We start from the raw sequence: 15,682 nt of genomic DNA on the forward strand, positions 1-15,682 counted from the left end.
TTTTCAGTAAGTGGTGCTGGGAAAACTGGACAGCTGCATGTAAAAGAATGAAATTAGAACACTCCCTAACACCATACACAAAAATAAACCCAAAATGGATTAGAGACCTAAATGTAAGACCGGACACTATAAAACTCTTAGAGGAAAACATAGGAAGAACACTCTTTGACATAAATCACAGCAAGATCTTTTTTGATCCACCTCTTAGAGTAATGGAAATAAAAACAAAACTAAACAAATGGGACCTAATGAAACCTAAAAGTTTTTGCACAGCAAAGGAAACTACAAACAAGACAAAAAGACAACCCTCAGAATGGGGGAAAATATTTGCAAACAAATCAACGGACAGAGGATTAATCTGCAAAATATATAAACAGCTCATGCAGCTCAATATTAAAAAAAAAACAACCCAATCCAAAAAAGGGCAGAAGACCTAAATAGACATTTCTCTAAAGAAGACATACAGGTGGCCAAGAGGTACATGAAAACTGCTCAACATCACTAATCATTAGAGAAATGCAAATCAAAACTACCATGAGGTATCACCTCACACCAGTTAGAATGGGCATCATCAGAAAATCTACAAACAACAAATGCTGGAGAGGGTGTGGAGAAAAGGGAACCCTCTTGCACTGTTGGTGGGAATGTAAATTGATACAGCCACTGTGGAGAACAGTATGGAGGTTCCTTAAAAAACTAAAAGTAGAATTACCGTATGATCCAGCAGTCACATTACTGGGCATATACCCAGAGAAAACCATTCAAAAAGACACATGCGGGCTTCCCTGGTGGCGCAGTGGTTGAGAGTCCACCTGCCGATATAGGGGACACGGGTTCGTGCCCCGGTCCGGGAAGATCCCACATGCCGCGGAGCGGCTGGACACATGAGCCACGGCCGCTGGGCCTGCGCATCCGGAGCCTGTGCTCCGCAACAGGAGAGGCCACAACAGTGAGAGGCCCGCGTACCACAAAAAAAAAAAAAAGAAAAAAAAAGAAACATGCACCCCGGTGTTCATTGCAGCACTATTTACAATAGCCAGGACATGGAAGCAACCTAAATGCCCATCAACAGATGAATGGATAAAGAAGTGGTACATATATACAATGGAATATTACTCAGCCAGAAAAAGGAACGAAATTGGGTCATTTGTAGGGGCCTGGGTGGATCTAGAGACTGTCATACAGAGTGAAGTAAGTTAGAAAGAGAAAAACAAATATATATTAATGCACATATGTTGAACCTAGAAAAATGGTACAGATGAACTGGTTTGCAGGGCAGAAATAGAGACACAGATGTAGAGAACAAACGTATGGACACCAAGGTGGGAAAGCGGCGGGTGTGGTGGTGGTGAATTGGGAGATTGGGATTGACATATATACACTAATATGTATAAAATGGATAACTAGTAAGAACCTACTGTATAAAAAGAAAAATTAAAAAAAAAAAAAGATGGTCGTGATCATGATGATGCTTTCTTTTCCCAAGTAACACATTCCCTGAAATGAATGCACCCCAAGCGGTTGGAGAGAAGCACAGTCATTGTAGGGGACTTGAGCTTTGTCTGACAGATCAAGTGAATAAAAGATATAACGGGATTGAGGTCCTGGATCTTAGATTTAATTATCTTGATTTTTAAAAATTGATAAGCAAATGGCACGTAAGTCTGCAGCGTTAGGAGCTGAGGAGGTGGTGACACTTCAGATACAGAGACAATTTTAATAAGAGGATCCCAGGTTCCATAGCAACACATTTGAAAATCTCGATGAAATGAGGATTTTCTGCAGGAACACAAATGAGTAAAGTGGGCCCCAGACAAGGTAGACAGTCTGAGAAGGTCGGTGTGCGTGGATGACAGACAGGTAGTTGGAGAGCTGCCCGCCCGCCAGTGTGAACCGGCTGGCAGCAGCTTCGCGGCTTTGAAGAGTGGGCAGCTCCAGAGGCTTCAGGAAGGAAGGAAGCTGCCTGATGGCCTCCCAGGACTAGCCTCACTCCGGTCATGATAGTGACCTGCACAGAGCCTGCCCAGTGCCGGGCTGAGTGCTGGCAGCAGCCGGTTAACCCTCATAGCAACTCCGAGGAGGGTACTTTTTCATCTCCACTTTATACTCGAAGAGGTGGGGTATCCTGCCTGCAATCTATAGCTCGTTTGTGGCAAAGCTGAGCTTGGATCCAAGCAAGCTAGTTCTAGAACCCATGTCCTCAGCCGCTGTGATACAGCTTTTCAGCTGATGGTTGCATGAATAAAGGAAGCCACAGGTCAATTTTGCTCACAAGTGCAGATGCAAAAAACCTGAGTAAAAGAAGAGCGAATAGCATCTACCAGTACAGGGAAGATATAATCACCAGCAATAGTTGATCCCAGCGGCAGGAGGACGGTTTGGTATTAGTAAATCCGACAGTAGGTGAAGTATTACTAGATCAGAGGAGAAGCCAGTCATTGTGGCAGATGCTAACAAGGCATTCAAAATGTGGCATCCTGTCTCGATAACCCTTAGTATGAGGGCTGTTTCCTTAACACAGTAAATCCCATCCTGTATCAGCCACCAGCGTATTCCTCAAAGGTAAAGTGTGGAGGCGACCCCATTAAAACAAGAAGGATGAGGAGGCCCCAGGAGGCTGTTCCTAGACAGCTTTCTGTGAAGTCCAGCGAATGCAGCTGACAGGCTCATGGGGCAGGAGGAATATTCGCTCATCTGCTCAGAAGGTGGAGCGGGCGGAAAAGCTTTTACGGTTAAGAAGCGTGTTCGGGAAGGAGGGCCGGTGCAGAATTATGCAAAGATGAGCATCTTCCTCGTAGAGCCACAAGAGCCAAGCAGGAAACATAGTAGGAAAATGTGATGCAAACTGGAAACAAAAATCTGGGACCCCAGGTGTTTCTTTCTTTCTTTGTTCCTTCATGCAGGCAGGCGTGCCGTGCCACGCGGCTTGTGGGATCTGAGTTCCCCGACCAGGGATCGAACCCGGGCCCTAGGCAGTGAAAGCGTGGAGTCCTAACCAGTGCACTGCCCAGGCGTCTGTTTATAAAGCAGACGGGCCCTTTGGGAAGGAAGGCCCAGAGCTGTCGAGAAGGGATGGACTCTCGGAAAGGGAGAGAAGGCTGTGGTTTTGGATAGAAAGACTCGTCACCGTGGAGATGGATGTTCCCGGTTCACGCGTGCAATGTGAACATAGTAAGAGGTCCGGAGATGATTGTAGGAAAGGAGCTTGACGGCTTTACCTTCAAGTTCATCTGGAGGGCTAAAGTTTATATAACCAGTAATATTCTGAAAAGGAAAAGCGGTCAGGTGGACACGGGGCAGGCTGAGGTGGTGACTTGTTCTTTCAAAGCCAAAAATATAGAAATCAGAAGCTTATAGTGATTTAATACGGTGTCGTTTTGGTGCCAGAATAGTTCTGTGAAATCATGTAGCGATTCATTTAACATTGATGGGAAGGAATGACTTGAGTCATCAGTGGAGTTGGAAAAACTGGCTAGATGGTTCCATTTCGGGAAAATAAACCACCCAATAGAAAAGCATGGAGTCAGAGCAGAAATTGGTGGTTCACAAGAGAAGAAAAATACCAACAAACAGTCAGTGAATGTACAGCAAGAGTTTAATCTTACCAGGAATCTAATAAGTGCAGCTTAAATAAGACTGAGTTTTTGCCTGTGCAGTTTGCAAAGAGCTTTTCTACATTCTGTGTTTGGAAGGGTGGCCTGAGAAAGGGGTGTTCGAACTCAGCAGTTGGGAATGGTCATCTGTGGGGCGCACACAGCCTGAAGAATCACTGGGAAGGCACACCTGTTTACCCAGCAAATTCTACTCTGAGAATTGTATTCAGTGAAAGGACAGGTTGACGAAGATGAGTTTAAGCTTGCCCCTCTGTAAAAATTTGAAGCAATCTAAAAGGTTCTCAAAGTGAAATTTGTTAGACTGTGGCATTTTTGTACATGGAGTATTATGTAACTATTAAGTGATTTCTATGGTGTATTCTGGGAAAAAACTTAGTCATAAAACAAGATGTTATTCATTGTTTACAAGTGATCTGCAAACTCTGGCCCACAGGCCACGGGAGCCCTTCAGCTAGTTCACATGGCCCTTGAGTGGAGAATGGTCTTACTTTCTTTGTTGTTTTTTTGGCTGCGTTGGGTCTTCGTTGCTGTGCGCAGGCTTTCTCTAGTTGGGGTGAGTGGGGGCTACTCTTCGTTGCGGTGCGTGGGCTTCTCGTTGCGGTGGCTTCTCTTGTTGCGGAGCACGGGCTCTAGGCGTGCAGGCTTCAGTAGTTGTGGCACGTGGGCTCAGTAGTTGTGGCACGCGGGCTCAGTAGTTGTGGCTCGTGGGCTCTAGGCGCGTGGGCTTCAGTAGTTATGGCGCACAGGCTTAGTTGCTCCGTAGCATGTGGGATCTTCCCGGACCAGGGCTCGAACCCGTGTCCCCTGCATTGGCAGGCGGGATTCTTAACCACTGCGCCACCAGGGAAGTCCCTGGTCTTACAGTTTTAATAGTTGAAAAAAATTAAGACTGTTTTGTGATAGGTGAAAATCAAATGAAATGTCAGAGAGCAGAGATCAAGTTTGTTGGCACGTGGTCATACCCACTTTTTGGCGCGTTGTCCGCGGTTGTCTGTGGGCCGCGGCGGCAGAGCTGAAACGTTGCAGCAGATACCGCCTGGCCCACCAGGACGATGATATTCACCACCTGCATTTTACAGAAAACGCTTCCTGACTCTCACTTTATTCTGTGCAAGGTCTGGAAAGTTGAGAGGGGAAAATACTGGCAGGCAGCGCTCTGAAGATTGATCTTCATTTTCTTATATTTTTCTATGTTTTCATTTTTTGCATAAGCATGTATTACAGTGACTCTTAAATCAAGTTACTCTTTCAAAGTTAAGGATTATTTGTTTTTTGTTTTGGCGGTACGCGGGCCTCTCACTGTTGTGACCTCTCCTGTTGGGGAGCACAGGCTCCGGACGCGCAGGTTCAGCGGCCACGGCTCACGGGCCCAGCCGCTCCGCGGCATGTGAGATCTTTCCGGACCGGGGCACGAACCCGTGTCCCCTGCATCGGCAGGCGGACTCTCAACCACTGCGCCACCAGGGAAGCCCAAGATGGCCATATTTTAAAATTGTGGATATAATGCATGATTGCGCTGACCACTTATACAGTTGAAGTTTGATGTTGGAAAGCTGACTTCAAATAAATCATTGCATCATCTATCCCAGGTTAACCTGTATTAAATGACTAAAATACTACATTTATACTTCTTCCTTGTCCCCTCCTTCCCTCCGTGCTCCCCCCAGTGTTTCATGATGAGCCCCTTGGAAAGCACCCCCATAGTAAGCTCCCCTCCTGTAGGGAGTTCTCCCAAAGGCATATTTGGTAAATGACCTGGGACCCCCTGCTGACCGTAGGCCAGAATGAGGAGTTAGAACCTCTCGGACCCCATCCAAGGGAAATCTAATAACCAGGGTATTAAAGGACGAGTGTTGTGAGCTGGTGGGTCTTTGTGCTGGGCGCTGGGGGCCACCAGAGGCTGGGATGGCACTCAGACCCCATGGCCGGCTGGTTTCATCCCTGTATGTGCAGGATGGCGGGAACAGCCAATGTTAAGTCAACCCTACCAGCCTTGGGGGTGGGGGGAAGAGCCCTGCAAGGCTACTCACGGGTCTGGCTCACACACCGGAGGTTCAGCCTTGCCCGCTCCTGAATTTACTTAACAGCATCGGCCTATTGCAGGGTGTCCCCTGTCACCCTGGGGCCACCAGGACCCAAATGCCCAGAGGGGTGTCGTCTGGTCAGGAATCATCTGGGTCTACAAACTGCCGCTCAGCACTTTTCCCGTCCATGTGGGGGAACTTGGTTGTCTTCGAGCAGGTGGTTTGCAGATGGTTTCCTCCCGTGGCACGGGTGCTGGGCTGCCCCGAGCTCCCATGGACCTGACCCAGCTCTCATGCATCACCTGCTGTGCCATCCGCACATCACCTGCAGGGTCCCAGCCCCAGGCACCTCTAGACCTTCCCGTCATCCCGTCTCCCCTCTGCTCCCTGACACCAGTGTTCCTGGACCCCATCAGGGCCTCCACCCTGCCCTTCCCTCTGCCCATCTTGCCTCCCTCTTTTTCTCTCTGGACTTGGATTCCACAGCCTGTCACCATCACCCCGACCTCGGCCCTGGGGCCCCAAGCACAGCAGACCCATCCCCAGCGCGGTCCAGGTGTCTGCCTGCTTTGGTCCTGCACAGCCGGAGAAAAACCCCAAATCGCTGGCTCATCTTCCTTAATTCATGAGCCCTGACTCTGATAGCCCCAGACCACCACTCTCTGTGCCCTTAGAGCCTGTTTCACACCCGCTTTCTGACTCCAGTGCCGTCTCCCCATCCTCACTCTGAGTAGATGAACTTATTTCACCGAGAAAACGTGAACATTCTAAAGAGACCTCCCGTCTGCCTCCCACCGCCTCTGCCAGCTCCCACACAGCTGTTCCCTCCTGCTTTCTCTCCCTCCTGTCTACCGGGGTGGGGGGGGGGCGGGGGGCTGTGCGCTGCAGGCGCCGGCCACCCACCCACTTCCCGCTCCCTGGAGGAGGACGTTCCCAACCGGTCCCCTCTCCTGAAGTTAAATAATTTCCTACTCTTGCATGCCGATCTCCTGATCCTGTCCTGTATCCCTCCGTAGTCACGTCTGCTCTCGGGCAGGTGTGTGAAACTCGGGAAATCGGGTCATGGCACCAGCTGCATTTGGAAACAGAAACCTGGACCGCCCCCTTCCTTTGCAAAGCTAATGACGTTTCCACCTGCCTGCTGCATAAGCCCGAGTAAAAACTGACGATGACTATAAACTGCAGCTGACGGTGAAGTGTGCTTTTCCCAGCTGACCTTAAGCGATGCCCTCTTATGCTTTAGTTTGTCAACATGCCCTGCCTTGTGTTAAAATATTTTTCCTTTCCCAGGACATGGGCAAATTTTCCCTCACCTACGAGGCCTCCATGACCCGGCTCTTCCGAGAGGGCAGGACGGAGACCGTGCGTTCCTGCACCACTGAGTCGTGCAACTTTGTGCTGGCCATGGTGGACCCCACGCAGACGGTAGGTGCTGCCCGGCCGGGAGCGGGACGGTGCTTTTCACAGAACAGCCCCTGAGGTTGACACGCAGCCTTCCCTGATTAAATCCCGTGCATACTTTCTCCAGCAGGTCTGTACCCAGCATCTCCTTTCCTTCACCCCTCTCGAAGGGACAGAAAATATTAAAAGGTGACTGTCGGGGTCTTCCCTGGTGGTCCAGTGGTTAGGACTCTGCGCTTCCATTGCAGGGGGTGCGGGTTCAACCCATGGTCGGGGAGCTAAGATCCTGCATGCCTCGTGGAGTGGCAAAAAATAAAAGAAAAGAAAAGAAAAAAAAAGAAAAAAGGAAACCATCAGGACAGACACAAAGGTTCATGTTTGCATCAGTCCTCTGTCCTTCTGTAACTCCTATAAATCAGATTATACTTCCTAAGAGTCTTCAAATCAGAGCAGTACACAGCCAGTGAATAAAGGAGTGGCAGGGAGATGCTGCAAGACAGTGCAAGTAGTCGGTGTCTGGGTGGGAAAACAGTGACTATCACAGGAGCCTTCTGCTCGGGGTTCCTGAAGCCCGCTGCCCATGCTGAAGCTCCTTGAGCAGGCTTGCGGCTCCAGGTTTTCTGTACGTTGCCTTTGACAATCCTAGCGGTGGCCCATGAAGTGTCATCAGTTCATTTTTGTAGGTAAAAGAACAGAGACTTAGATGAATTCGGCAAACTGCTGGGCCGCACACCTAGTTAGGGGCTGAGGCCCATCCACAGCCAGTTCTGCCTGACCCGGAGGGCAGGTGCCTGCTGACCCCCAAGGAGACATGGCCCAGGGCTCTTGCTGTGCTCTGGAGGAGCCTCCGTTCTGGAAAGGCTTTCGATTCTGTGGGAAGAGCTCAGCAGGTCTTGTGACGGATTGCTCTGATCTGTCATTAGCTGCCTTCAGAATCAGTCTTGAGGACCGGTTCTGGAGCGGGTGGGCCAAAGCCCGGATGGGCCTCCACATCCCACGGAAGGGTGCTGTGTCACCTCGTCCTGTGATTGACTGAACAGGGCCCAGACGAGCTGAAGCAGGCTTTTCGGGTCCAACCTGAAGGCCCCAGAAGCGCTGTTTTAGTAGAGCTTCCAGACCACTTTGGAGGGTTATTTATGACCCGCAGGAACATCGCAGCCTGCTGAGAGGGACAGACCGTCATTTCCACCTGATGAGACTTGGAGGCTGGAGCTTTCCTACCTGCTTGGTGGTCTCATTTGTATAAAAGGTGGAATGATGCCCAGTGGGCTGCACACAGGACCCCGAAACTGCCTCTCCAACAACTTGTCCCCCTGCAGCCTCCACGCCGCCCCGTTCGCAGCGTATCTGCGGAAGCGGCAGTCGGCCAGTGGGGTTTCTGGTCAGGTCGCCTTGGCAACCACCCAGAGACACCCCCACACACACACCCGCACCGCCACCAGTGACCTGCTTTCTCAGCACCCTGTCGGACCGCTGGAGAGAAGGGCCGTGAACCTCATCCTGGAGCTTAGCCCATGATGCACGACTTGAAAGTCCCCGTCTTTTGTTATTTTAGGTTGAACAGAGGCTCAAGTTATTCAAGATTGCGTCCAAGAAGCATCAGCACCTGTGCCGCCTGGCGATGACCGGCTCCGGGATCGACCGCCATCTCTTCTGCCTCTACGTGGTGTCCAAGTACCTCGCTGTGGACTCCCCTTTCCTGAAGGAGGTGAGCCGCGTCTGGGGCAGCCCACTCAGCTTCCTTGGCTAAACCAAAACTTAGTAGATCAGTAGTACAGCTTTGCCAGTCGGAACTGGCCTCACAGGTGGGTCTTGGGGCTCAACTGTCCTCACCATGGAAAATTGGAGCCGCATTTCTTCAACCCCTGGAATGCCATGGTTTGTACTAAAATAATTAGCAGGTGATGAGCTCTGAGTGTTTTTTTTTCTTTTTTTTCGGCCATGCCACGCAGCATGCGAGCTCTTAGTTCCCCAACCGGGGATCGAACCCATGCCCTCTGCAGTGGAAGTGTGGAGTCTTAACCACTGGACTGCCAGGGAAGTCCCAATAAAATTTAATTTTTTAATAATGGCTGTGTTTGGGCTTCCCTGGTGGCGCAGTGGTTGAGAGTCTGCCTGCCGATGCAGGGGACGCGGGTTCGTGCCCCGGTCCGGGAGGATCCCACATGCCGCGGAGCGGCTGGGCCCGTGAACCATGGCCGCTGAGCCTGCGCGTCCGGAGCCTGTGCTCCGCAGCGGGAGGGGCCACAACAGTGAGAGGCCCGCGTACCGCAAAAAAAAAAAAAATAATAATAAAATAATGGCTGTGTTTAACAAGCAGCTTGGAAAATTCCGGAAATTTGGCAGCCATCTCAGGGGAGCCTGGTACCAGTCAGCTCCAGCACACCACTGCCCCCGTTCTGAATCTTACTGCATGTGTCTGCCACCTTCCCTGCCTTAAGACCCCATCAGCTGGTGTTGGCCCCTTCAGTCCGGGTGTCCTCACCTACTCCATCCCTCTCCGCAGACCTCCTGCCCTGAGCCGGCGAGGCCTTCAGGGACATAAGCCTCTGGTGTCTGAAACAGTGCGAACACCGAACAAGCCCTTTCTTGTCTTCCACCCGGGCTCCTCGGGGACAGAAGAGGATGGAATTGGGAAGTGTTTTTGGAACATTTCCTTGTTTTACTCCACAGGTGCTATCTGAGCCTTGGAGATTGTCCACCAGCCAGACCCCTCAGCAGCAGGTGGAACTGTTCAATTTGGAAAGGAATCCAGAGTACGTGTCAAGCGGAGGCGGCTTTGGACCGGTAAGCGGCCAAGCGTCTGCAGACATTGATGGGAGTCTCATAGTGAAAATGTCAGAAATCCCCTTTGCCCGTGGCCTCATTGCCCAGGGTTCTATTGATGGATTGGCCGTGCCCCGCAGCATGCAGGATCTTAGTTCCCCGGCCAGGGATGGAACCCGTGCCCCCTGCAGTGGAAGCGCGGGGTCTCAACCCCTGAACCGCCGGGAAGTCCCCCCACGGATCCATTTAAACCTGCTTTTCCGTAGGTTGCTGACGACGGCTATGGGGTGTCGTACATTCTCGTGGGTGAGAAGCTCATCAGTTTCCACATTTCTTCCAAGTTCTCCTGCCCTGAGACAGTAAGTACAAAACAAAAGTTCTCTTTTCTAAAGTTGGGGTTTTTCACTGTTTTCTTTTGAGCACATCCTTGATTTGACAGAAATTTTCAATTCAGTTATGTACTCTTGCTTGGTTGGGACATTTTCAAAACAAGGATTTTGAAAGTCTCTTAATAGTTTTAAAGGGATCGATCTTATTTGATCGAAAGTGTGTATCTTTGCTGGTCACAGTGGTTTTAAATCGTGATGTTGGCGTGCTTCTACAGCCTCCAGACTCTCTAACATTGGAGGGTGGGTTAAGGTTCGTGTGCCCATGCTAAGAAATACATATACACATTGAAGCAGGGGTCTGCAGCGTTCTCTGTGAACCCGTGACCACCTTCCTAGCATGGCACATTTAATCCTTATTTATATTCTCTCCTTTCCACATTGTACATAGCCTGACAGGCAATGCCAGGTTCACCTTTAACAGAGAAGATTGGAATTCACTTGTTTATTGTGTTGTATGTAACGCATTGACATTAGGGGAAGCCTTAGATTAGGGGAAACCACACCCACACAGAACGTAAATTGGTGCAGGCACTATGGAAAACAGTATGGAGGTTCCTTAAGAAACTAAAAATAGAGCTACCCTATTACCCTGCAATCCCACTCCTGGGCATAGATCCAAAGAAAACTCTTAATTCAAAATGATAACATGCACCCCAATGTTCATAGCAGCACTATTTACAATAGCTAAGACATGGAAGCAACCTGAATGTCCATCAAGAGATGAATGGATAAAGGAGATGTAGTGTGTGTGTGTGTGTGTGTGTGTGTGTGTGTGCAGTGGAATATTACTCAGCCATAAAAAAGAATGAAGTAATGCCATTTGCAGCAACATGGTTGGACCTAGGGATTATCATACTAAGTGAAGTAAGTCAGACAGAGAAAGACAAACATCACATGCAATCACTTACATGTAGAATCTTAAAAAATGATAAAAATGAACTTATTTACAAAATGGAAATAGAGTCACAGACATAGAAAACAAACTTATGGTTACCAAAGGGAAAAGGGGGTGGGGAGGGATAAATTAGGAGTTTGGGATTAGCAGATACACATTACTATATATAAAGTAGATAGTCAATAAGGACCTACTGTACAGCACAGGGAACTCTACTCAATATTCTGTAATAACATGTATGGGAAAAGAATATGAAAAAGAATGGATATATGTATAACTGATTCACTTTGCTGTACATCTGAAACTAACACAACATTGTAAATCAACTATAATATAAAATAAAAATTAAATTAAAAAAACAAACTATCAGAGTTGTTTCACTGCAAAAGATAAAGTGTTGGAAGCTAATGGAAACTTCAACAGGTGTGTGACAATTAGCTGAGGCATGGAAACGATGTTTGCTCCATACAATAAGTTATATGACAAGAATAAGACAAGTTCTGTTCAAACTACTTTTTTTTTTTTTTTTTTGCTGTACGCGGGCCTCTCACTGTTGTGGCCTCTCCCGTTGCGGAGCACAAGCTCCGGACACACAGGCTCAGCGGCCATGGCTCACGGGCCCAGCCGCTCCGCGGCATGTGGGATCTTCCCGGACCGGGGCACGAACCCGTGTCCCCTGCATCAGCAGGCGGACTCTCAACCACTGCGCCACCAGGGAAGCCCCAAACTACTCTTGATAAGTTGTTTTTACAAAGAAATAAAGCACCTTAGTTTTCAAAAACAAAACAAAACAAATATACACTACTATATATAAAATAGGTAAGCAACCAAGTCGTACTGTATAGCACAGGGAACTATATGCAGTGTCTTGTAATAACCTATCATGGAAAAGAAAAAAAACACACACTCACACAAACATGTTTGCTATCTTTGTTAACCCTTAACATCTCTCCAGACGCTATAACTTAATGATTAAGTGACTAAGTCAAAGCTTAGAGAATTGGCAAAAAGGAATGTTAGTTCTTCGAGTCAGATTACAAGTGAAAAGGCTTGAAATGTGAGAATTTCCACGTTGTAACCTGTTTCTGTTTTTTGTTTTTAAATGAAAGGATTCTCATCGCTTCGGGAAGAACCTGAAACAAGCAATGATTGACATCGTGAGTTTGTTCGGGCTCAGCTCCAATTCCAAAAAGTAAACCCCTTAGCACTGCCGGGAAGGAAAATGAGCTCTTCAGATGAAAAACCAAATGAAAAATAGCTGTGAATCCTGATTGTAGTTCAGGATGAAAATTTGCTCTAAAAGACTCAGACGTTTCCTTTTCTTCGAGGGTTTGGTGTTTTTGCTTTTCTAGATGGCAGGCTCCACCCCATGAAGTATAACCCTACTCCTTCCAAGCAGGTCCTAACCTGGGGGACATTGGATAAAGTCCCCCCTAAGGTCTTCCCATCGCCTTGTGTTTCTTAAGGGGTGAAACTGTCGTTGAGCGATTTATGGAATGAGTGGGGCTGTGGCTTCATACGCGTTGGAAACGACCGACCCGGCACGCTTCCTCGGCGGCCACTGGACGCTTGGTACTTACGGGCACTTAATTTTATCAGAGCGATGTAAACATTTGTTTCCTTCCGAGAGAAGAGCATTGTTTAAGCTGCAGATGTTAGCAGTTAATAGCCAACGCACATGCAATGCACTAACCAAGAAAAGTTGTGCTTTTGGAATCCATTCTGTCCCTGTGGTAACTCTGTCACGGTCTAGTTTGGTCGTCTGCATTTGCCTCTCCATGTTTGAAGCATGTAGTATGTCTCATCTTTAGTTTTCCTGACCTTGCAAGTCTTCAAAACCCAGTGCCTTAAAAACGGAAGGCCCTAAATGTAAGGGAGACCGCACGAGAGATTTATTTTGTAAAGTCTTTAGGTGGAATTGTGGGTGTCTTACTCCTTCTCAACTTACTGGGTGGATAACCCTATGTAGGCATTTTACTGTGGTGTCCCTGTATCCCAGAAGGACCAGTTCCCTTACGAGGGCAGCTGTGCTGCATTCCCCCATCAGACTGCCTTCCTTATGCTTCCTCCTTAAGCTGCAAAAGAAGACGTGGGCGTGCCTCAGAAATGGGGAGCGAGGGATGTGGTGGTCGAAGATTATGTGTCTGGAGTACTCACTGAAAAATCAAACATCCTAGGTGCCTCAGGATTCCTGCTTACCCAAACTGGCGACATTTGCCACTGAGGTAGGAACAAAACTTGAGAAAAGCAAACCTCAGGGCAGTCAGGGTTGGGCATCCCAGCTGGTGAGAGAGGAGACCTACTCCCGTTTCCAGGGAGATGGAGGGAGATGGGTTATCGGTGACCTCCTAGAATGTCGCAGGTGACAGGTGGTGGGTTTAACACAGCCTACCCTTCGGATGGGAGTGCCTTGATCGAGTGACCAAAAAGCGATGAGGCGCTGAATCGTCTTCAGTATTTAATGTAAAAAGAACGGATCATGGAATGAAATAATACCCACTGCCTCTAGGCTGTAATGACCAGCTTAGCTGTCCATCTGTTAAAATCATGTATTTATTTTTCTGACCACTATGTTCTGGTGGGGCTCGCCTCTCTAAGAGTTCTGAACTCCACTGATTCGGTGACGAGGCCGAACCCTTGGAGCCAGAGGAAGGCGCTTGCTGCAGAGCACGTGCATATTTTATTCCTGTACATGTTGTGATGTAAAAACCCCACCTAAATGGGCCAAAGACTTTTTTTTTCTTTTAAAAGCAAGCAGAAATGAGAACAGACAAAAAAAAGCAAAAAGGGATATCTAACCACCACAGCAACAAAAGGCCCTGTTCATCTGTGTTATGTAGTCAAGGAGGCGTGAGGGTACAGCCCCTTGGCCTCAGTGAGGCGTAGCTTCCAGTCGAAGCCAGGGCCACTGAAATCATACACTGTTGACCACTGACCAGTCTGTATTATGATTCACAGGTGAATTCGAGCACAGACGTGTTAGCACTCAGACTTATTTGGGCTTGTCTCTCAGGTTTTAAGTGTTTCAAATGTAATCACTGCTAATCCGTGCAGTTATCAATGCAATTTTATATTCCCTAAAAGGAGGAAGAGTGGGTTTTTACTGTACATGTTGAAAGCAGGAGGTAGGAGTATGATGTATTTAATTGAATTTGGAATAAGCCATAGTCTTAACGGAGCTGTGATCTGAATTTGTTATCTTGAATTGGCCATTGCATGTAAATACAATATGCTTTTTTGGATAAATCTTAGAAATGCAGTATGAATGTTATCATTAATAAAAACATTAATCCCAGTCTACCACAGTATTGCTTTCTGTCTCTTTTGTTATACTGATAAGGAGGCTATAGGTCAAGTACCAGGCACTTGGGACAAAGGTGACCGACCAAGATATGCAGAAAAGGCCTCGGGTTGGGCAGAGTGGACATCGCTCGATTCACACACCTGACAGAGAAGGGTGGCTGCTAAGAAGGGCTGTGGATTTTGCTGTGTTCATTTGTGCATCCTCACCCTTGCCCCGGGGCTTAGAACAGTACCTGACACATAATAGGTGCTCAATAAATACCTGTTAAATACATGAATTCTGTTTTCTCCACAGTTCTTACTGAACACCTACTGTATGCTTAGCTCTGTTCTAGGCACTGGGAATACAGCGGGGACCCCAAAAGGTTCTGGCTGTCGTGGAGATCAAATTTCATTGGGAGGAGGTTAAGAACCAAGGAAACCTCTCAAAGGATCTTAAGGGTTCCTGGGCACTTGTATGTGTGTGTGTATGGGGTGGGGGAAGAGTAGCTGGCTTAGGGAGGAGGCTGATTTAGAAATGGGTTTGGGGGAATTCCCTGGTGGTCCAGTGGTTAGGACTCCTCGCTTCCTCTGCAGGGGGCCCGGGTTCCATCCCTGGTCAGGGAACTAAGATCCAGCAAGCCGCATGGCCGGAAAAAAAAAAAATGGGTTTGAGCTGAGACCTGAATGACAAGACAGAGCTGGCCTTGGCCAATCCAGCAGGGCCAGAGGAGCATCTCGGAACTGCAGGTGCTCAAAGGTTCCAGGCCTTTGATCCTGCCCGGCATGGTGACACACAGATGGCCATGCACGCCTGACCCATGGGGACTGCTCACTAGAAATGTCTGATGTGTGAAGGAGTGAGCGGTACAGCCTGGGGGTTGATGTGCTTCTCAGGCTATTCAAGCTCTTCACGGTTTTTCACTTGGGTTCTTCAGTTTATATTGCCTACAGTTTGGGAAGCCTGAGTTGCATTCTCAGGCCTGCCCCCAAACTCAGCTGAGTTCAAAAAGATGTGGCTTTTCCAGCCATAAAATTAAGAGTAAGGAGATCCAGGGCTTCCCTGGTGGTGCAGTGGTTGAGAATCTGCCTGCCAATGCAGGGGACACGGGTTCAAGCCCAGGTCTGGGAAGATCCCACATGCCGCGGAGCAACTAGGCCCGTGAGCCACAACTACTGAGCCTGCGCGTCTGGAGCTTACGCTCCGCAACAAGAGAGGCCGTGACAGTGAGAGGCCCGCGCACTGCGATGAAGAGTGGCCCCCGCTCGCCACAACTAGAGAAAGCCCACACACAGAAACGAAGACCCAAC

General features: G+C 48.5%; 1 protein-coding gene across 1 annotated transcript in view; it reads left to right on the top strand.

The window, feature by feature from the left end:
- The window catches only part of CPT1A (carnitine palmitoyltransferase 1A), a 64,081-nt gene extending 49,687 nt beyond the window's left edge, over window positions 1-14,394 (top strand). Inside the window, exons 15-19 of the mRNA XM_022591161.3 lie at window positions 6,929-7,063; window positions 8,595-8,747; window positions 9,713-9,826; window positions 10,072-10,164; window positions 12,199-14,394. Of these exons, the coding sequence (XP_022446869.1) occupies window positions 6,929-7,063; window positions 8,595-8,747; window positions 9,713-9,826; window positions 10,072-10,164; window positions 12,199-12,285 (582 nt within the window). The 3' untranslated portion in view covers window positions 12,286-14,394. The remainder of the gene's footprint in view (window positions 1-6,928; window positions 7,064-8,594; window positions 8,748-9,712; window positions 9,827-10,071; window positions 10,165-12,198) is intronic.
- Window positions 14,395-15,682: the final 1,288 nt, after the last annotated feature.

This window comes from Delphinapterus leucas, chromosome 7 (genome assembly GCF_059928025.1).
Source record: "Delphinapterus leucas isolate spDelLeu-1000000601 "Yukka" chromosome 7, BTC_Dleu_Yukka2, whole genome shotgun sequence".
NCBI lineage: Eukaryota > Metazoa > Chordata > Mammalia > Artiodactyla > Monodontidae > Delphinapterus > Delphinapterus leucas.